This window comes from Ochotona princeps, chromosome 4 (genome assembly GCF_030435755.1).
Source record: "Ochotona princeps isolate mOchPri1 chromosome 4, mOchPri1.hap1, whole genome shotgun sequence".
Classification (NCBI taxonomy): domain Eukaryota; kingdom Metazoa; phylum Chordata; class Mammalia; order Lagomorpha; family Ochotonidae; genus Ochotona; species Ochotona princeps.
In genome coordinates this window covers 103,997,597-104,019,294 of record NC_080835.1, presented here as the reverse complement: position 1 = coordinate 104,019,294, position 21,698 = coordinate 103,997,597, and the positions used below count along the sequence as shown (strand labels likewise).

Sequence of the window (21,698 nt, the reverse complement as noted above, 5' to 3'; positions counted from 1 at the left end):
TTCATAAAGATAAATACACATGACCTGGCTTGCTAAGGCTGTTTATAATTAACATAGACTTCCCAACAGTATAATCCTTGATTAAAAATTGTTAAAGCATTACTAATAGGGATTGGTCTAACTATTCTGGAAAAAGTGACAGAGTGAACCTTAAGAAAGGAAAGAATAGGAGAAGGGCGATAATGTGTATCGAACTTGGCCTGGCAGGACAGGAGTAAAATGGCCCAGTCCAGATCACCACACATCAACCACTATAGATTTACAAAAGAACAGGGAATAACTATACTGTGGGAGTAGATTACCATTAAGTTTTAATAATTTCATAACTCTAAGCTTGCCTCTGGATTTCCGGGATCCCTCAGATTATCCCTCGTGCCCAGAACAGGGAGAGGGTCTGCGGATGAAATCAACTATGCCCCTCCAGAGTTCCAGGGGTCTCTCAGATTGTCCCTCGTGCCCTATGACAGGGAGAGGGTCTGGGGATGAAATCAACTATGCCCCTACAAAATTTTTCTTAGAAATATCCGAGTCAATTATCCACTCAACTTTTTTAGCCTCGCGCCCCAAACGCTTCGGCCGAAGTCTTCACCGCGAGGTTCCTCAGTAGCTCCACCATATCAGGGTCCCCGTATGGGCCACCAATTTGTCCCGGCCTGCAGGACACGATGCTCAAACCCTGAGGGTGGAATGGGAATGCTGGGCTGCTAGCCCCGGGCTGCTGGCCCAAGAAACACACGGACACTCGTACTTGGTGGAAAAGAGTGCCTCTCTCTTTATTTTTACACACACACACACACACACACACATATATATATATATATATACCTTCTTCTCTAGGGGAGGGGGAGAAAGGAAGGGGTTTCCTGGGAGTAATTATCTTCATTGAAGCAGGGAAGGAACTAATCAACTATATTGAAACAGGGGAGGAACTAAGTATTTGGACAGGAACAAGGGTGGAGGTTCTATTCTGCTTGCTCTACAGAGGATGTTTTGGCCTAATATCCTGCTTGCTGTAACCCTGCTTGCAGGCTTTTGCAATGCAACAGGCTGTCAGGTAGGCCAAGTCTAAGGCCCGTAAGTCTCTGGCTCCTAACAGAACTGTGGTAATGCAACTAAGTGGAGGAATCCACCATGGGGTCAGGCAGTTTGGGGAGCGGTGGGGGAATCCCAGTGCCTATAAAACTGTGTCACATAATGCAATGTAATCAATAAAATTAAAAATATATATTTGTATTCTAATGCTGGAAGATTGGATCCAGGACAATTCAAGACCACAGAGATTCCCTGATAACAGAGAGATGTCTCATCTGGAAGCATCCTGCTCCACACAAATTGAGGGATCTTATGACTGGGACTCTTTCTCTTATGGTTCTGCTAGTGATCGATTTCCCCAGTGTCTCAGAGACTGACGCTCCCTGTCTCTCTGTCCCAGTGTTCACTGTATAACTAAGGAGGCTGTGGGGTAGTGGCTGCTCTGGCCATCTGGGAGTAAGCCAGTAGATGGATCAGTTCTGTCTCTCTTCCTTTCCCACTCTGTCAGAAACTTTCCCCTCCAGATAAATAAATGAATCATCTCAGGAAAGAGAGGGGCACTCGAAAGAATTGAAGCTCTCAGCCAAGATTTTGCAATCTTCAGTTTGATTCCTTCCATTTAGCCCAGAAGTAGCGCATCTGAGCCCTGAACCAGCATCTCTATGGGATGCTGGCCCAGCAGTTTGAGAAGTAGCATGTTGTGTCACCACTGAGGCTCAGGATGGGAGCTTTGTACAAGACCATGTGAAGACTCAAAGCATGGAACTACAGTGTGGACATGATTTCATTGTCCTGGCCCGTTTCACTGACCTGATAATTATCTGGCTATACAAACAGGCTCAAATCGCCTTTTGCTCGAAAGAGCATGTCTAGTGCAACTGCCGGAGATGAGAGAAGTCTGGCTTAGGGCCTAACTGTTCCCAGAAAGGGCATTCTGTTAAACAATATCAGCGAGTACTTAACACTCAGTTTATAGAATTGACACTATCACAAATGATGGATTCACCTCCCATTTCAGTAACATTTTTCTTACAGTTATAACCCAAAATATACCTCACCTACTGTTTTAATTTATTTTTGCAGAAAACACACCTGTGTCATTTTGCTACATAATTTGGGAAGCATTGTGTTTTTAAATTTGCATTTAATGGGATTATGCATGTAGTGTCCTATATGATGCTTTGATGGATGCACAGACTTGCAATATGTATAGGAAATCATGCACGTATCTCCTCAATCACTTAATATTTTTAAAAGATTTTTATTTATTTTATTACAAAGTCAGATATACAGAGAGGAGGAGAGACAGAGAGGAAGATCTTCCATCTGATGATTCACTCCCCCAGTGAGCCACAACGGCCGGTGCTGCACTGATCCGAAGCCGGGAACCATGAACCTCTTCCAGGTCTCCGACAAGGGTGCAGGGTCCCAATGCATTGGGCCATCCTTGACTGCTTTCTCAGGCCACAAGCAGGGAGCTGGATGGGAACTGGAGCTGCCACGATTAGAACCAGTGCTCATATGGGATCCTGGAGAATTCAAGGTGAGGACTTTAGCTGCTAGGCTACGCTACCGGGCATAATCACTTAATATTTTTTAAGGTGGAATACAGAATCCTTTTTCTTGATTTTACTGCAGAATCACGTGTTACACATTACGTAGCCTTCCCTGCACTACTTTAAGAGCATTTTCACGTGCTAGAGAATTTCCATTTTCCATTAGTATACACTGGTAAATATGTGGAAACTTCAATGCAATCTAGAGTGAGGTAAGAAGTAATCCCTGGGTCTCTAACATGAGATATGAATGTTATAAGTAGCATCATACATACTAAAGCAAACTCTTTTTTCCCATTGTCATGAACTTTCTTCTCAGGGAAATACATTGTTAATGCTTTGACACTTTTTGCCTATTATCTGCTCATGAACCATCTTTGTTTTTTGTAGTATGTTCTGTGCTCAGCAAAGATTTAGAAACAGCAGAAAGTAAAGCAAGTACTGTCCTTTTCATTTTGGGATTTACACACTGGTTGTCATAAAAGTCTTCAAATATGATTGTCCCATCCAGCAGAACAGTCAACGGGGGTCGCAACCAACCTAGGAGAAGATGAAGGAACAAGAGACACAAAGAATGGACAACAAGACAGTAGGTCTGATCAAACTGTCAGTTTATTGATTTCAACTGAGGGTTTTTATATTCTTCAGTAACTAAGGCTCAGGGAGGGAAGGAGAAACTGGGATGCAGGCCATGGTCTCAAGACCGATTGTTCTTGAGCAACCACCATATCAACAATAGTAACCAACATATCAACAATAGCATAGGTAATCAGTAACAAGATGTCAGCAGGTACAGCATCAATCACATTCTGAAACAGTTGCTAGAAACAATTGAAGCTAAGTGTGTGATTAGTTTCATAACCTCTTTCCCAAGCATCTAGCCAACCGGGGGTTTTCCACTGTCCCATAGGTCTATTCAAAATAGCTTCAGTGTGGCTATAGTACACAGCTCCTGACATATGATGAGAGAGTTTGAATGTCAATAACAAAGAATGCATTTTATTGATAATGGCTTATATGAGAATCTGGATTATCCAGAATGCATTTTGTCATCCGTTGAGCTGAGATTTGCTGCAGGAGCTGAACTCAAAGAAAGGATCATCTGTCAGGTATGGAGTCTACCCTGGAGTGTGATGTGATTGATGTCTGTGTAACAACTCTTAGGTTAGGTAACTGACTTTTAGAACACCTCATTTTCCATCTATACCAAATTTAAATATGGCAATAAATCTTATTTGTCTGTTTTTTTTCCATTTTTTTTCTTTTTTATTATTCATTAAATACATCGTATTAGTTTCATAGGTACTGGAATATATCCAGAACACCTGTTTTATGAGAAACCAACATGCATCCCTATGTTCATAGCAGCACAATCAGTAATTGCCAAAGCATGGAAGCAACCAAAATGCCCATCAGTAGAGGATTGGATAAGAAAGCTATGGTTCATCTACTCCATGGAATACTACTCAGCTATTAAAAAAAAAGCAAAATGCAGTTCTTTGGCCAAATGGGCCAAACTGGAGACCATAATGCTAAGGGAAATGAGCCAATCCCAAAAGTTGAATCTTATTTGTCTGTTAATGCACCTTGGTAGAAAAAGATAAATGGAAGAGACAACTCACCAGATTCAGCTGATAAAAGTGTTTTATTTGCAGAAAATGCTCACAATGTAGAAATGCACCAAATTGGAGGAAGGCAAGATGGTGGCATAGAGTACAGACATGTTTGATAAGACAGAGAATCTTTAGAGAGGCAGAAGTACAATGAGTAGATTACAGGAAAAAAATAGGGCTCAGGCAGTGAGCAGGTGGTGCCTGGAGACCCCCTGGACACAGGCAAGCTGTGGCAACAGGACAGCAGTGTGGTAGTGGACTGAAAAACCCAGCAGCAGTCGGCAAGCAGCAACTCCGACCCCAATGATCTAGGCTCCAGTGATCCAGGTTCCAGCAACCTGTTTCCAGCACCAACCAGACATCCAGCAGTGGCCTCTGCACAGATGTTGTGATGACCAGGTGAGCTTCTGGGTCCGCGCAGAGAGCTAGGAATGCGAGTGCAGTCTGGGACCTGACAATCAAGTTGGGTGTCAGGGTCCAGCCACAGGTGGATAGAGTAGGGGACTCAGGGCGCCATCTTGTGTAGAGAGGCTGAACGCTGGAGTTGAATGAGCAGCACAGAGGAGGCTTGTTTCTGGCTTATCACACAGAACTGATCCAAGTGGGGAGGGTAGCACCAGCTTCGCTCCCTACAGGGTCGGTGTGGTCTCTGGAGCTGAAAGTCAGCACCCACAATTCTCCAGCAGCGTCCCTCCTGGCGCCATCTCGGGTAGCAGGGCAGCAAATGTGGACCCCAAGTGAAAGTCCAGACTAGGCGTGTTACTAGCTAATTGCACTGAGCTGAGCCCACAGCACCAGCCTTGCAGCCTGTAGGGTCTGTGTGGTCCCTGAAGCTAATGGCCAACAGTCCCCTGATATTTGGTGGTGCCCCTATGGGCGCCATCTTGGACACTGAGGCAAGTGCTCCAAACACTGATAAATTGCAAGAAGAGGAGTGGTAAACTGTGCATGCGTTAATTCAGCAGCTCTCAGATAACAGTGTTACGGGATCAGACACTATTACACTGAAGGGAGGACAGCTGAGCTGCCTAAGAACTAAGCTGGGAACAAAACCACCACCATCTTAGAGCACTACACAGGCTCCACAGGAAAAAGCAGCCCCAACAAGGCACACCACCAACTCCACCCAAAATAGCCCCAGGAGGTACTCAGACTTATCGGCCAGCAGGGGGCGACAAGCTTAGTGCTGCCTACAAAATCAGTGGCATGGACAAAGCAATTATTCAGGACAGCTGTGTTTTCCAAATCCAGGGCACTGATTGAACATAAAAAAAATTAACTTGTAGACCTTTAGATAATACACCATAGAGATTATTTCATTAGCCAGATTGGCAACTACAAAAGGGAAAAGAAAAGACAAAGGCACTATGAATGTTACTGAAAGCTCTCCCACAAAGGAGCAAAAGCTTCACCTACTCTCAGAGTTAACTGAGGAAGACATTGACAAATTGAGGGACAAAGAACTCAGAAAACTCGTTATGATGCTGCTGGTCAACAATAAGAAGCACAAACAAGAGTTCAAAGAAAAAGTAGCAGTAATAAATCAAAATAAGGCTGATATATCAGAAATTAAGAACACAGTAGAACAAATTAAAAATACAGTGGAGAGTCTCAACAACAGAATGAATGGGGCAGAAGAAAGAATTCCAGAATTGGAAGATATTTCATGTCACCATGAAGAAACAAACAAAAAGCTAGAAGCAGAGCTAGGTCAAGCTGAAAAAAGTATCCAAGAATTAAAAGATATGATTAAGAGGCCCAACATAAGAGTTATGGGAGTTTCAGAAGGTGCAGAAAAAGAAGTTGGGATTAAAGGTGTATTCAATGAAATAATAAAGGAAAAATTCCCTAATCTGAGAAAAGAATTGGGCTACAGAACTCCCAACAGAGTTGATAAAAAATGAACTTCAAAATGACTCATGATAATAAAGCTCTCCTCAGATGAACAGAAAGAAAAAATCCTTGAATATGTACATGAAAAAAAATGAAGTGACTTATAGAGGAATCCCAATCAAACTCACACCTGACCTTTCAGAGGAAACATTACAAGCCAGAAGAGAATGGAGTGACATATTCCAGATTCTAAAAGAGAAAAGTTTCAGCCCAGAGTAACTTAGCATGTGAAGTTCTCCTTTATCTTTGAACATGAAATACAATTCTTCCACAATGAAGAAAAATGTCAAGATTTGTCTCACCTAAACCTGCCCTACAAACGATACTCAAGGATGTTCCCATGAAAGAAAAAAGAAATAGCAATCACCTAAAACAAAGGCAAATGTGGAGAACATCCCACTAAAAAGCTAACAGAAGACTCAATCATAGAACAACACACCGCCAAAATGACAGGACCAAACTGCCCCTTATCCATAATAACGCTGAATGTAGATGGCCTAAACTCATCAGCCAAATGCCATAGATTAGAGGACTGGATCAAAAAACAAAATCCAACTATCTCCTGCTTACAGGAGACACATCTCACCAACAAAGATCAGAGAAAATAGAAAGTGAAAGGATGCAAAAGATATTCCAAGCCAATGGTAAGGAAAGACGTGCAGGTGTAGCCCTTCTTATATCAGATGACATAGACTTTGATGTAAAGAGAATCAAAAGAGATGAAGAAGGATACAACATAATGGTCAAAGGATGCATTCAGCAAGAAGAGATCAGCATAATAAACCTTTACACGCCAAGTGCCAAAGCATCTAACTATGTGAAACAAATATTAACGGATTTAAAGGGAGAAATAGACTCCAACATGATTATAGTGGGAGACCTTAATACCCCATTAAAACAAATGGATGGATCAAACAACCAGAAACTCAACAAAGAAACAACAGATCTCACCCAAACTCTAAAGTAAATGGACTTAATTGACATCTATCGAACCTTTCATCCTACAGACAGAGAATACACCTTCTTTTTTCATCAGTACATGGAACCTTCTCCAGAATTGATCATGTTATACATCACAAAACAAGCCTCAACAAATTTTAAAAAGTTGAAATCATACCATGCATCTTCTCAGACCATCAAGGAGTGAAGCTAGAGACCAAGAAGTCGAATCACCAAGGAAGAATTGCAAACATATGGAGACTGAGTAATATGTCACTAAATGAGCAATGGGTTAGAGAGGAAACCAAAGGGGAAATTAAAAAATTGCTGGAAACAAATGAAGGCATCAACACAACATATCAAAACGTATGGGACACAATCAAGGTAGTGCTAAGAGGAAAGTTCATCTCAATCAGTGCTTATCTCAAGTAACTAGAAAAGCACCAAGTAAATCAGCTAATCTTACAGATGAAGGAACTAGAAACACAACAACAAAGCAATCCCAAGATTAGTAGGAAAAAAGATATTATCAAAATAAGGGAGAAAATAAACCAAATAGAGAGCAAGAGCACTATGCATAAGATCAATCAATCAATGAGCTGGTTCTTTGAGAAAATCAGCAAAACAGACTCCCCACTAGCACGACTAATCAAAAAAGGAGGGAGAAAATATGCATCGATAGTATCAGAGATGAAAAAGGAGATATAACAACAGATACCTCAGAAATACAAAGAATCATCAGGAACTATTACAAGCAACTCTATGCGAGCAAATCAGAAAACCTAGAGGAGATGGATAGATTTTTGGACACATACAATCCAACAAAATTGAATCAAGAAGCAATTAACAATCTAAGCAGTCCAATAACATGCACTGAGATTGAATCAGTGATTAAAGCCCTCTCAACCGAGAAAAGTCCTGGACCAGATGGCTTCACTGCTGAATTCTACCAAACATTTCAAGAGGAACTTACCCCAATCTTACACAAGCTTTTCCAAATAATAGAAAGAGAGAAAATCCTTCCACGCTCTTTCTATGAAGTTAATAACACTTTAATACCAAAGCCAGATAGAGAAACAATAGAAAAAGAGAACTACAGACCAATATCCTTGGTGAACATAGATGGACCAGGGACCTAAATCTACACCCAGGAACCACCAAACTATTACAGGAAAACATAGGAAGCACACTCCAAGATATAGGAACAGGGAAAGACTTCATAGAAAAGACACCAAAAGCAAAGGTAATCAAATCCCAATTGAACATATGGGACTACATCAAACTAGAAACCTTCTGTACAGCAAAGGAAACAATTAGCAAAGTGAAGAAACAATCAACAGAATGGGAGAAAATTTTCACGTACTACACAAGTGATAGGGGACTAATATCCAGGATCTACAAAGAGCTTCAGAAACCCCAAAATAACAACAACAACAAAACAACCCTGTAACAAAATGGGCAAAAGAAATGAACAGATTTTCTCAAAAGAACAGGTTCAAATGGCTAACAGACATATGAAAAGATGCTCAGGCTCCCTAGCCATCAGAGACATACAAATGAAAACCACCTTGAGGTACCACCTAACTCCGGTGAGACTGGCCTACATTCAGAATTCAACTAACAACACCTGCTGGTGTGAATGTGGGGAGAAAGGCACCCTTTTTCACTGCTGGTGGGAGTGTAGGCTAGTACAACCACTGTGGAAATCAGTATGGAGAGTGCTTGGAAAATTGCAAATAAACCTGCCATATAACCCAGCTATTCCGCTCCTAGAAATATACCCCCCAAAAGTGAAATCTGCATGTGAGAAGGGGATCTGTAACCCTATATTTGCAGCAGCACAATCTACAATAGCAAAGACATGGAAACAATCCAGATGTGCATCCATGGAAGAGTGATTAAAGAAACTGTGGTTCATCTACTCCATGGAATATTATTCAGCTATTAAGAAGCATGAAATTATTCCATTTATAACTAGGTGGTTCCACCTAGGGACCATTATGCTCAGTGAAATGAGTCAATCACCAAAGAACAAATATATTCTCTCTCATATAAGGAAGCCAACATGGAAAGTATAACTCCAATAGTCCAATCTGTACTGGTTTTGATTGGTTGTTTGCTTTTTTGGCTGTATCCCATGTGCTTTGGTGTTTTTATTTCAGTTTGGTTCCCTCCAAATAATCTCTTTTCTCCAGTCGAATTCATCACGTGCTCATGAATTATCCTCTGGAATCATTTTTCCCAAGAGACTTCTGTGTTTCCTTTTTGTCACTCATGGGTTGGTTACTCAGTGGCGCCTTATTTTTTTCAAGGTGCTGCTATTTGTTTTAGTTGTTGTTGGTGGTGGTGTGACTGTCCTAACTCATACTGGTTGTTGACCTTGTTTCATGGCCTCTCACTTATGGTAATGTAGAGTGATGGAGTACTAGGGTTTATCGTATACAAACATGGGGGTGTAATGGAACATGCATCCCTGCATCCAGACGAAGGATGGATTCCCAACAAAACTGTTGGACATGTGTCGAATCAATAATTGCAAAAACTTGGAAGCAGCCGAAATTCCCATCAACAGAAGACTGGATAAGAAAGCTATGGTTCATTTACTCCATGGACTACTACTCAGCTATTGAAAAAACAAAACAAAACAAAACAAAACAAAGCAAAACAAAATAATAACAACAACAAAAACAAAATCCAGCTCTTTGTAGCCAAATGGATTCAACTGGAAATCATTATGCTAAGGGAAATGAGCCATTCCCAAAAGATTAGATAACACATGTTTGCCTTAATTTAACATGAAATGATGTCAATCCGAAAAACAGTACTTTTGAAGTGTAATATTATTTCAACACCAAACAGCCTGCATCTCATGCAATAAGATACTGTGATGTAACCAACGAACCAATAATCAATGTGAGTCAAACTGCTTATGATCTGCATCAAAAAATTGTAAAACTTAATATACTTTTTTTATTATATTGTTGACAATCTTTACATAGTCAATTACGGTAAAAAAAAGGTTCAGGGACTATAGGGAAGTGGGTAAGACCATCATGTCCATATCATTTCCTTCATGTATCAGAGGTAAAGGGGGATATTGAGGGAGAAGCCCCACCCAATCCCCCACCCACCCCAAGTCCCGGATGTGGAGCATACTCTGAGATACTTGCCCAAGTAGTTTTAATAGTTCTCCAGTTATGAATCGCTGCCAGTCTCACCACTCCCAGCTCGATGAGGTCATTGCAGAATCCACTGACTGACACAGTCCATCACTGAATCTTCATTCGCCCAGTATTTGCTGCCAACATATCGCTGAGGTGGTTGATTGACCCGTTCTGTCCTCTGTGTTTTCTTGGCTAGGATTCTGAGTCAGCAGTTCGATTGGGGAGATCCCCAAAGAAACTCTGAGGCACTCCCAGACCAGATTCATGTATGTTTTAGCAACCACAGGGCCCGGCACAGTCCATTGCCATGATCAGCTGGTGGTTGCAATTGCTGGGTTGGCTCTGTTTTCAGTCCAACTTGCACTGGAACCAATGGGTGTTGCAGTCCAGCCTGGTTTTCCCCAGCACATACTTGACACTTACATCAACCCCTAGGAGCTTCATCGGGGCGACCCACAATAACCCCCACCAGGCCTGCTCCCTACCCTGGTTTGCCAGTATGTATAGTCGACTAGTCCAGTCTGTCCCACAACCCATTTGGCTCTTGTATTTGTCAATGGGTATTAAAGCTTAGTTCTAACTAACCAACTCAACTAACTAGCCCTTACGGATGTTGTTGAGTGCCTCTCTGTCTAGCCACGCAGGTCCCCATCCTAGTTTTCATGCCCTCCCACGGGAGTAGTGACCCAAGAGGAGGGAACCCACTATTTTCCTCCCAGGTCTCTCTCAGTCCCGGTTTATGCACTCTTCGGGTGGTTCCGTGATTTGACTTGACAGAATGAGCCCCCAGAGCCAGCTTCTGCCAGCTGATGTTACGGATAAGCCCAAACAACCCTCACCCATTCCAATTTATGCTTGCACCAGCAGGGATAATCTGCCCAGCATGGCTTTTCCCTGATCTAGTCCACATGTGGCATACAGGTGTTGTAGCCCTGCTTAGTCCATGCTCTCCAGTGGGAGTAGCTGTCTGGTGAGGGGACCAGCCCCTAAATCCCCCCAGCTGGCTCTGCCCTTCCCTTCCGGAGAACCATAATATACTTATAAAACCCTGTGCTACTCAGAAATGGGGCGGGAGAGCAGAGAAATCTTCCATCTCCTTAGAATGTGTGAGGAAGACGTGAAGTATCAGGAACATAACAGGTAACTTATAGACAACAGATTCAAATCAGCTTTAGACAATAGTAAAACTACAAAGACATACAGGGGGAATCAAGAGCGATCCTGACAACCTCTTAAGAGGAGGTCATATGCACAGAGCAATGGGACATCCTAGAGTGGAGCAAGGAGACTGGAGCAGGCTTGTATCCCAACCCTGGAGACTCCTGGATCCTCACCAAGAACTATCAGTACGGGCACCAAGGACTACATCCCAACTGCCAAAGAGACCACGGGGAATTGGCATGCCTGCAGAGGCCGAGAACTCTGAGCTCATCCACCCCTGTTTGGATCTACCACATGGGATGGAAGAAACCAAAATCCTTCCTTGCAGGATCCAAGGTCATCGGAACAACAGCCAGGAACCCTGAGCGGTCCGCAGAAACAGAACAGTAAACTTCCTTTGGGACTAGGGAGATGAGCAATCTCTGGTTTTTACTTAGTTCCAACTTTGGATCCCCACCCTATCTTGCAATGGCCATCAGGGTTGCTCCAGAGCACCCCCAAACACACACACACACATTAGAATAGAGAACAAGGAAAGCTTAGAACCAGACAGGAAATGGTCAGCGTGGACTCACATATACCTTGCTAGGAAAGACATAAAGATTAGTTACTCCTCACTAAGGTATTGAAGATTTCTCTGCACACCCCTCCTAAAACTGTTCTGCACCTCAATTGTTGACATATGCCTTGTTAGAGTTAGACTATCCGTTTTAGACTATCCCAAAATCTGCCAAGTTCAGCAAAATTAAGCTTCAACACTATAAACTGCTAAATATTAAAATGAAAATAGAAATGAGACAGCTGAACAGTACTCTATAGCCATTTTAAGGTGTATAGCAGCCGGTTCTGTATATAAACTGAAATTGAAATGTTAATGAAGTAGTCGCAGGATGCGGTTAAGAACCTGCATTTTTTTTTTTTTTTACCATATTGGTTACTCAATACCATGTGAATTAATTCCAAAATGTTGTAAATTGTCTTTGATGTTATGTTGTGGCTTGAAATTGATCAGGATGATATTCTGTCAGCTCTGCCTTCAGACCAGAGATGGTCTCCCCAAGAAACCGTTAAATTTACCTGAACAACAAGATGCTGGACTCTATGCTTGATATATGATTGCAACGAAAGAATCTTGACTGATTTTGAAATGTAACACAGCAACAAGGTGGAGAAATCCACCGGGAGTAGGGGCAATTCCAGAGCCTATGAAACTGTGTCACCTAATGCAATGTAATTTATAATATATACATATCTATCTATATATATATATTATATATTATATATAAATAAACACATATATAAATATATAAAAGAAATGCACCAAATTAAAGGTACAGGAATTGTTGGCTCATAGATGGGTGTTGGATTCCTATAGGGGATACTGAACAGCTACTAGACTTAGACAAGTATTGGTTACAATATTCTTTATTAAAGTTAAATTTCATATAGGGTTTCATACATTCAATGTGGTTGTCCAATTTAGCAACGTACAGGGGTGACAATTAATCTACCCTCCCTTATGTACAAGGCATACAAAGACTGTGATGTCTCCCGTGAGAAACATTTTAAGACTGTTAGATGATCCAGCCTGATAGTTAACTAAAACCATTACAAAATCTGACAATTTATGCAGTCCCCTGCAAAGAAAGGGCTTCAGAAGGGAGGAGAAGGAGTTTGGAGGGAAACAATGTATGAGGGAACTTTGGGAAACATGGTAGAAGCTCATCATTCCATATTCACAATCAAGAAACACCCCAACCAGACCCACAGGCCTCTCCACATAGTGATGTAATAATGGAGAACTGGTGCAGAGGATGTGACCATCACCGCACTTCGTGGAATACAGGAAAAATGCACCCTCTGTGTTAATAATGGTATCGGGGTCGTCTATGCTGGAATCACTACAGAGTCCTAGAATCCAGGTGGAGGAGTGCGATACATCCACTTCGAAGTAATGCTTGCCAGAGCGGAAGGTCGGTGCACCCCACACAACAAAACTCTGTGCTCTCGGGACTTGACTGGGAGCATCATGGTGTTCTCCAAATATTTGATATCTGAGATCCTCAGAAAGGAGTAGGTAGCGACTCGCCACTTTCTTTTTCAAACCATTAGGCACTGCAAAAAGAAACGAACAAAAACTGGTCAGATCCATCTTTCTTTTTTCCGTGCATAGAATCACCTCAAGTGCCCTCCTAGCAAGAAACAGGATATGGACAAAAAGGAGAAGGGACATGTTCACTTTGCTGTCATGTTACCAAGACTATGGACTTTATTGCTTAAAAAATAATGTAAATGACAATGAAAATAAAGATCAAACTATTGACTATGGGAGCTAATATCCCTCATGGGGGCCGGTTTGTTTCCAGTCAGAAGCACTTGCAATCCAGCTCCCTGCCAGTGAGCCAAGATCTTCTGCCTGTTGGCAAGCTTCACTGCAAAGCTCAGTTTGGACCACTGTACAGTGATTCAACAAAGGGCAAAGATAAAATTTTAGTAAACCCTATTGTGTTTCCAGGTGTGCAACATGGACTAATATGGGAAAGGGCTCATGTCCCACACACTGAAGAAGGCAATGAGAGCTAGACTGATGCAGGCTGATGCTTACCTCTGAAGTTATTCAGCATCTGTCGAAGTCCACTGATGCTCCAAAAAGTCAGCACAGGGTCCACTGGCTGGGGACTGTATCTCCGCATGAGTTCTGCTCTGTGAGGAACAACACATGACACTTCAGGCAAGGGCAATCACACAGTCACCAAGACTTGTTTAGCATACCCAAGCAATTTTGCTTGAAGGTTTTTTTTTTTTTTTTTTTTGATCATCTAGTAAGCTTTATGTTTTATGCATTTCTTTTTTTTAATATTTTTTACTTGTAATTTATTTATTTATTTATTTATTTATTTATCATTAATTATTAATTATTTTGCATTATGTGGCAGTTTCATAGGCTCTGGGGTTCCCCCCCCACCCCTCCCATACCCCTCCCGCACGGTGGACCCCCCCCACCCCATTGCAGCATTACAGTTCAGCTTCGATCAAGATTCTTCCCTTGCAAACAGATTCTAGGCACATAGTCCGGCTGCTCATTGTCCAGATAGAATGTACAGCTTCTTGGGTAGACTATTTAGCTGCGATCAACCCGAAGTGGTTTTAATGTTACTACCAGTCTCGCCACTCCCATTTTGATGAGGTCGTTGTAGAGTTCACTGGTTGACACTGTCCATCATAGAGTCTTCATTCGCCCGGTTTTCGCTGCCAAAATATGTCTGAGATGGTTGGTTGACCCGTTCTGTCCTCTGTCTTTTCTTGGCTAGGGTTCTGAGTCCAGCTGGTCATCGCCACAATCAGCTTGTAGGTGCAAATCCTGGGCTGGTTTGTTTTCGGACTGGAGTTGCTCTGGAACCAGTGGGTGCTGCAGACTAGGTTGGTTCTGCCCAGCACGTACTCGGCACTTGCGTCAGCCAGTGGGGACTGCAGCCTAGTCGGGGAGACCCACAATAACCCCCACCAGGCCCGCCCCCTATCCTGGTCCGCCTGTGTGTATAGCGGACTAGTCCAGCCTGTCCCACATCCTATCTAGCTCTTGCACTTGTCCCTGGGTTTCAAAGCTTAGTTCTGACTAAGCCACTCAGCCATCTAGCCCCCATAGATGTTGTTGCGTTCCTTTCTGTCTAGCCACCCCAGCCCCTCTCCAAGTTATCATGGCCTCCCGCGGGAGCAGTGACCCAGGAGGGGGGAACCCATTGTTTCCCTCCTGGGTCGTTCACTGTCCCGGTTTATGTATTTTTCGGGTGGTTCCGATTTGACTTGACAGAATCAGTCCTCAGAGCCAGCTTCCGCCAGCCAGTGCAGCGGCCAAGTCCTTACACCCCTCATTCATTCTGATCTATGCTTGCCCCAGTATGGGATAGTTAGTTCAGTCTGACTTTTCCCTGGTCTAGTTCCCGTACGGCACACAGGTGTTGCAGCCCTACCTAGTGTGGTCTGTCCCCAAACCAGCCCATGCTCTCCAGTGGGAACAGCCGTCCGGTGAGGGGACCAGCCCCTAAATTCCGATGCCGGCTCTGCCCCCCTGGTTCTCACGTGTGCTGGCTGGGCGCTGCAGTCAAATCCAGTACCAGTGACCTCGCCCTGACCTTCCACAATGTATGCTGGTTTTGTCACAACCAAACCTTACCCAACCCCCACTCCGTTCTGGTGTCCGGACCTGCCAGTGGACAACATGCACTGATTCAGCCTGGTCCGCCCCTGTCCCGTGCCAACTGTATGCCCGTGGGAAATTTTCCATGGCCTATACTGGGCTGTTTCCTATTGTGCTTCTTGCGCTGACCTGGAGGGTCTGTATCTTGCCAGAGGTGTTGTCCAGGCACCTTCCTCTGAGCCTCTCCCCTTGACAAGTTATGCGCATAACAGGGGGTTTTGGAGCCAGCTCTTCTCAGTTCACCTCCTGTCCAAGCAGGAACAGTGGCTTAACCTGGCTGGCTCTCACCCCATTTGGGTTCTTGTTATAGGATGTTTCAGCCCAGCCGTGACTCATCTATACCCACGTACAGTTCACAAGTGCCTCAGTAGGGGGTCGAGACCTAGCCTAGCCAGTCTCATGTTTACCCTGGTTATCCAGGACACCAGACGGTGTCGGGGTCCGGCCCAGTCTGGTGCATCCAATCCCAGCCCACACTAGTGCCTTGGGAGACTACAACTATTTCTAGGTTAGGTCACAGCCCCCATTCCTGCACACATTCCCCATGGAGGGAGCCTCAACCTAGTCAGGGTATCCCCTTGGCTCCAAGACTGGGCATGTTACTAGTCGTCAATCATATGCCTGCCAGTGGTTGCTCTGACTCAGCTTGTTGCCGTCCCTCATTTGTCCTAGCCTCAGCCTTACACATTGTGGCTTCGAATCCTTGATTCAAGCAGAGTAGCAGGTGTAATGGCCCAACTCAGCTTGACCTGTGTTCTATTCACCATCCAACGAGGGTGGTGGGTGTATTGTCCTAGATTCAAGTCTCTGTTCCTGGGCACTGCGAGGAATCCTGTCTCCCCTATACCAAAGTTGGGCCTATTGATGGGTGTCCCCAAATAGCTTTCCATATCGTAAAAATCTCTGAGCTCGCAGCCGGGCGGACAGCAGGCAGAGCCTAGCACCACTTGGTGCACTGGCCTCCCAGACCAGAGTACTCGCCCACAGCCTCTCTGCTGTGGGTTTGGCGAATGGAATTCACCCAAGTTTCCCGCTCCCAACTGGCGGGAGCAAGGAGGAGCTCAGACTTCAGTCCAGCTCCGAGGTGGCCCCCATGGCTGCTAACCTCGGAGCTCCGTTGCCCCTTTCGGGTCCAAGGGGAACTGAGAACGTGCCGGCGGGGTTTGGAGCCATTCTCGAAGGTTTTTATTTTGCAGATTTTTGAAGATAAATTTCACTCACTACTTCATTGCAATAAAATGGTTCATTAGGCTGAATATCACATCTCAGCCAATTGACTCATCTTCTGAGGTGTTTTCTATCCCTGAAATATTGGCCACCATGCTGATTCTAGGAGGATCCCCTATTTCAGGGAAAGTAGAGTTCTGGAAATCTTTTCTTTTTCTTTTTATAGATTTTTTTTGATTACAAAACCAAGTATACAGAGAGGAGGAGAGACAGAGAAGATCTTTCTTCCGATGATTCACTCTCCAAGTGGCCACAATGGCTGGCGCTGTGCTGATCCAAAGCCAGGAGCCAGGAACTTCCTCCAGGTCTCCCATATGGGATAAGGGTTCCAAGGTTTTGGGCTGTCCTTGACTGCCTTCCCAGGCCACAAGCAGGAAGCTGGATGGGAAGTGGAGCTGCCAGGATTACAATTGGCGCCCATATTGAATGCCAGCGCATTCAAGGCAAGGACTTTAGCCACTAGGCCATGGTGCTAGGCCCCGAGTTCTGGCAATCTTATAGAGCCAAAATCACAGGCAATAATCTATGGGCAATCAACCAGCAGTCATCCCCAAGATTACATCTGTGAAACATCCTCCAAGCCAGGAGGCTTGGGGCTTGTCTGCCACACAAGGAAAAGCAATTCCAGCCTGGCAGCCTTGGTCCTGGGGAAGCTGAGTCAGAGGATCCCCCTGATCCTGCCTGAAAATGGGAAATTCTAGGAGAGAGCAAGGCCTGCTACTGCTACTTCCAAGAGCAAAACCTCCCTTTTCTTCCCATCCTGAGGAATCCTCCTCTTTCCTGTGCTGATATTACTTTCCCACCACTGCTTTGATGGCATATGGGAGTAGCAGAAGGAGCAGAGAGGGCAGACAGGGTGAAACAGACTCCAGAAAGCAGAACCATACATTCCCACATTTGAAGTCAGCCACTTCTTAACTTACACCAAACAGAAAAGTGCTGAGAACCCCTGCTGAACTAAGTGGGGACACAGACTGACAAAAGTGTGTTAATAGAGCAAATTACAAACACCTGACTCATCATCAGGGCCACAATTTCTCACCCATCAGAGATGGTTGCTGTACACTCACCTTTCCAATTCTGTCTTCACATTATGCAAGAAAAAAAAAAAGACAAAAAAGCAGTTAATTTTGAGAACTCTTTTCTGAACTTCTGTGGAAAACTCATCATTTTTGTGAATGTGGTTTGCTTTAGTTGCTTGGAAATATCAACATCTGTAAATAACAGAACCTGAGCTACCTCATGAAGCAATTCCAGTGTATGCCCAAAAGAGATGGACCTCAGCATGAAGCTGTGAAGAGATGCCACAGGATGTAGGCTGAAGGTCAAGTCCCAGCTGTCATTCCTAGAGAGAGCTGAGCACTTCTGACTGCATTGCTAAGCAGAGAAGAGAGCTGCCTGAAAAGCAGAGTGCATTGCAATGGGTGACTGATCATGACCCAAACAAAGGGCAAAGCCTCCAAGTTCTTCAGCCAATTGATTTTAGATTAAGGATCAGAGTGTTCTAGAAGACAGGCTGTGGAGATATTTTTCTACGTAGCCAGTTACAAGTTTATAGCATTGTCCCGGGTCATGCAAATTAGTCTTTTAAATATCAGTATATTCTTGAGTCCTGGCTGCAGTTTCCTTAGAGAAAATGCCTTCCTAAATCTTTCATGTTTCGATGGTTGATTCTGCTCAACACAGGAAGCTTACTTATTTTCAGAATGGAGAAGAATCATGCTACACTATCATGATTAGGTTTCTGGGTAACTTTTTTCTGGGAGCAGCATTTTTGATTACAAATTAGAGAATCTTATTGTCGCTGTCCCACAGCGATGGACTTGGTGCACGGAGCCGATAATAACACGCGTGGACCCTGACTGATGGTCAAAAGCCGAGGTTTATTAGTAGCATCAGACTTTATACTCTGAGGGTCATATAGGATAAGGGAGGAAGTGCTGAGGTTATCAACAAAACCATTAATGCTTGTTTGGAACTCCTTTTGTCTTGTATATTCCACCAGGTGTTCTCATATACATATGCAGATGATATCCAATAAGGTATACAAAAGGTAGCCATTTGGTTATTCTCCTCCAAATATTATCCAACCAACTGTAATTCTGTGCTCACTGACCTTTTAGGGTCACAATGTCCTCCTACATCTTATCAGATGTATTATGACAAAGATACAGAAAAGATGTTCTGCCCATGCAGAATTAAGTGTTAGGGTAAGGAGGTCTTTGAGTCATTGCACGCGTGTCATGCAGCTGAGAGTAGCTATAAGTGCAGTTAACATTTTAGTGTCCTGACAATCTGCTCAGAGAAGCCAACATGTCTCTGAACATGGCCCTTCGCTGCCCACCTGCAGTAACTCCATGTCAGGCATGTGGCACATCTCAACCAGCTCTTTGTATTTTTCTTTCACGCAATCTATGTGTTGGGTCATTCTTGATTCACGATCCTGGAGCTGCTGCAAAAGATCCCGTGCTTCGCTGTGCAGTCTCTGCAGGTGCAGCTCTTCTTCCTCATGAAGAAGCATATGCATCTTCTGATACTGTGCCTTGGTCATCTCCTCCCTCAGGGGCACATACTCCTGTAGAGAGATTAGCTTATGAGAATTATATGCCTTCCCACTTAACAGGAATTTGAAACATCTGATCTCCTTAGCTGAGTTGCTGAGTTGACCCCACTATCCCTAGGAGCACCTGTTACAGCCTCTCTGCTTCACATCTGGCTCATTCTAATGTGCTAATGCAGCATGCATGGCCTAAGGACTTGTGCCTTTGATGGCTCACATGAGGGCTGCAGGTGGAGGGCCAGCCTGCTTCACTCAGCCTGACATTGCCATGGCAGCCTAACATTGCCACTTGGGAAGTGAAACAGGATATGGAAGATATCTGATTGATTTCTCGCTCTCTGTCACATGTATCTTAAAAGAGTGAAAAACTCTCAAGAAATACTTTACCAAATTATTTGCCGAGTTAGTACACCATTTCTTAGGTGTTGTGGGGTGCTAGGAATGCCTCTGCACACTTCTAGTCTTTTCTTTTCTCTTTAAATATACTCCCGAAAGAACTCAGGGTCTCTCTCCAGATATCTGTCTCACTTGCCGTCTCTTCTCTCACCCTCATCTTCATCAAGGCTCCAATTGCATCACTAATTCTTTTCATTTCTATACCTTTTGCTTCCTGGACTTTATGTCTGTTTTTTTTCTTTTCAATGCTTAAATACTACACAATATGCAGATATTGGTGCAATTATTCTATTTTCCACATTGGTACTATTTGTTTCTCTTTTAGTATTTTAGTACTTGTGTGTCTGAGAAGATTTGTGTAACACTTCTAAGTTGCATCAGGAATAGCTGGGAAGACGGTTTCCTGTAGTATCCTTCTCACTATCTCTCACCTAGAGAGAGAGTTATCATTGGAACACTCTGCTTTGGGTGTGAGGACATCACTATTTTTGAAGAGGAAGTGGAAATTGCTCAAAGGTGTAAGGTGTTCTGTTCATTGCATCCAATCTTTTCATTCTTACCATAAATGAATGCTTCTTCCTTACTTCCTCAGGCACATGGATTTTCAGTTCTTGCATAAATTCCCATAGAGCATTCATTTCCTTTAGAACTATTCCCTGTAAAATAAGTTCAGGGTTAGGAAGCAATGAGGTGAGGTAGTGTCCATTCCCTTTCCCTGACGTATTTGACATGGCAGTGGCTCTGGAATTTTATACAAGCAAGGCACGCTTCCTTTTCCTTTCCTTTCCTTTCCTTTCCTTTCCTTTCCTTTCCTTTCCTTTCCTTTCCTTTCCTTTCCTTTCTTTTTTCCTTTCTTTTTTAGTGGTTTGCTATTGGTTTCATATAGAATAAGTCTTAATATGGTCACAAAATGACAATTTTGCATCTGATATCTAGGACACAGGACATGACAGAACATTACAATGAAATATCTGAAGAAAGCCTGAAGGCAGTATACAACATTTGCAGAGAAAACTGTGTGTACTTGACTTGGCCGTGAAGCAGACCACTGGCTGTATCAACACTTATTGAGGGTGCATGGACACTGTATCTATGTTGGCTCTCCTTCAAGACAAATCAACCCAACTCTGAAGCTTGATCAAGCTGAGCCACAGCATTGAAGGACATACCAGCTTCTTGGGATATATAGTGAAAAGACGACCTCTAATGTGTCTTTCTCACCTACCCAGGAGCCTAAGTCCACATCTTTCTCTCCAACTTGAGGTCTCTGTGCTCCACTCAGCTGTTTAGATATCACTCACCCTGGATTCCTCAGCAGCAAACTGCAGCTGGCTGTGGCCATGTCCGTTGGCTTCTGAAGATTCAGAGACAGAATCACAGCACAGGTTCTTGTCCAAGTCACCCAGTAGTCCTGTGGTGTCGCTGTGTGCACCACAGACCTGCCCATGTGAGCTGGGGACCTGCCTCATTCTATTTAGCCTGGCAGCAGTGGCCAGTTTCTGAAGTCTTATGTTGGTGCTAAAGTTTGTCTTCTCTGACTTGTGCCTACACTCTGGGCAGCAGAGTGACGATGAGCCTTTTTCCCAGCTCAGGTAGATGCAGGGTCGGCAAAAGCTGTATCCACACTCCATTGTGACAGGATCCAGGAAATACTGGAAGCAAATGCTGCATGTGGAACTCTTGCACTAGGAATGGATCCATGCTTCTGTGCAGACACTGTAAAATTAGAGAGAATTGTGGTAATTCTTTCCAGAGGCAACAAAGCAAAGATGTGTGTGCAGCTCTGTCCTGCTTAGGCTCTGGGTATCCTCATTAATAAGTCAGCCCCATACACAACTCGGTTTAAGAAGTACAGACAAGCTGGGTCTCTAAGCCAATGGATAGGAAATTAAGGCAAGTATCAGCTTTGTTTCAAGTACAATGCAAATTTCCTTCGGAGGGCCCAGCTAGGAGGACATT

At 43.6% G+C, this 21,698-nt stretch overlaps 1 protein-coding gene across 1 annotated transcript; it reads right to left on the bottom strand.

The window, feature by feature from the left end:
* Positions 1 to 550: 550 nt before the first annotated feature.
* LOC131480021 (tripartite motif-containing protein 64-like) lies at positions 551 to 21,370 on the bottom strand. Its single transcript, XM_058662334.1, has 6 exons — positions 21,041 to 21,370; positions 20,300 to 20,395; positions 19,159 to 19,358; positions 13,964 to 14,061; positions 13,191 to 13,473; positions 551 to 653 (listed from the first exon to the last, which is right to left on the bottom strand). The coding sequence occupies exons 1-6, from the start codon at positions 21,368 to 21,370 to the stop codon at positions 551 to 553; spliced, it is 1,110 nt and encodes a 369-aa protein (XP_058518317.1).
* Between the last annotated feature and the right edge of the window lie 328 nt (positions 21,371 to 21,698).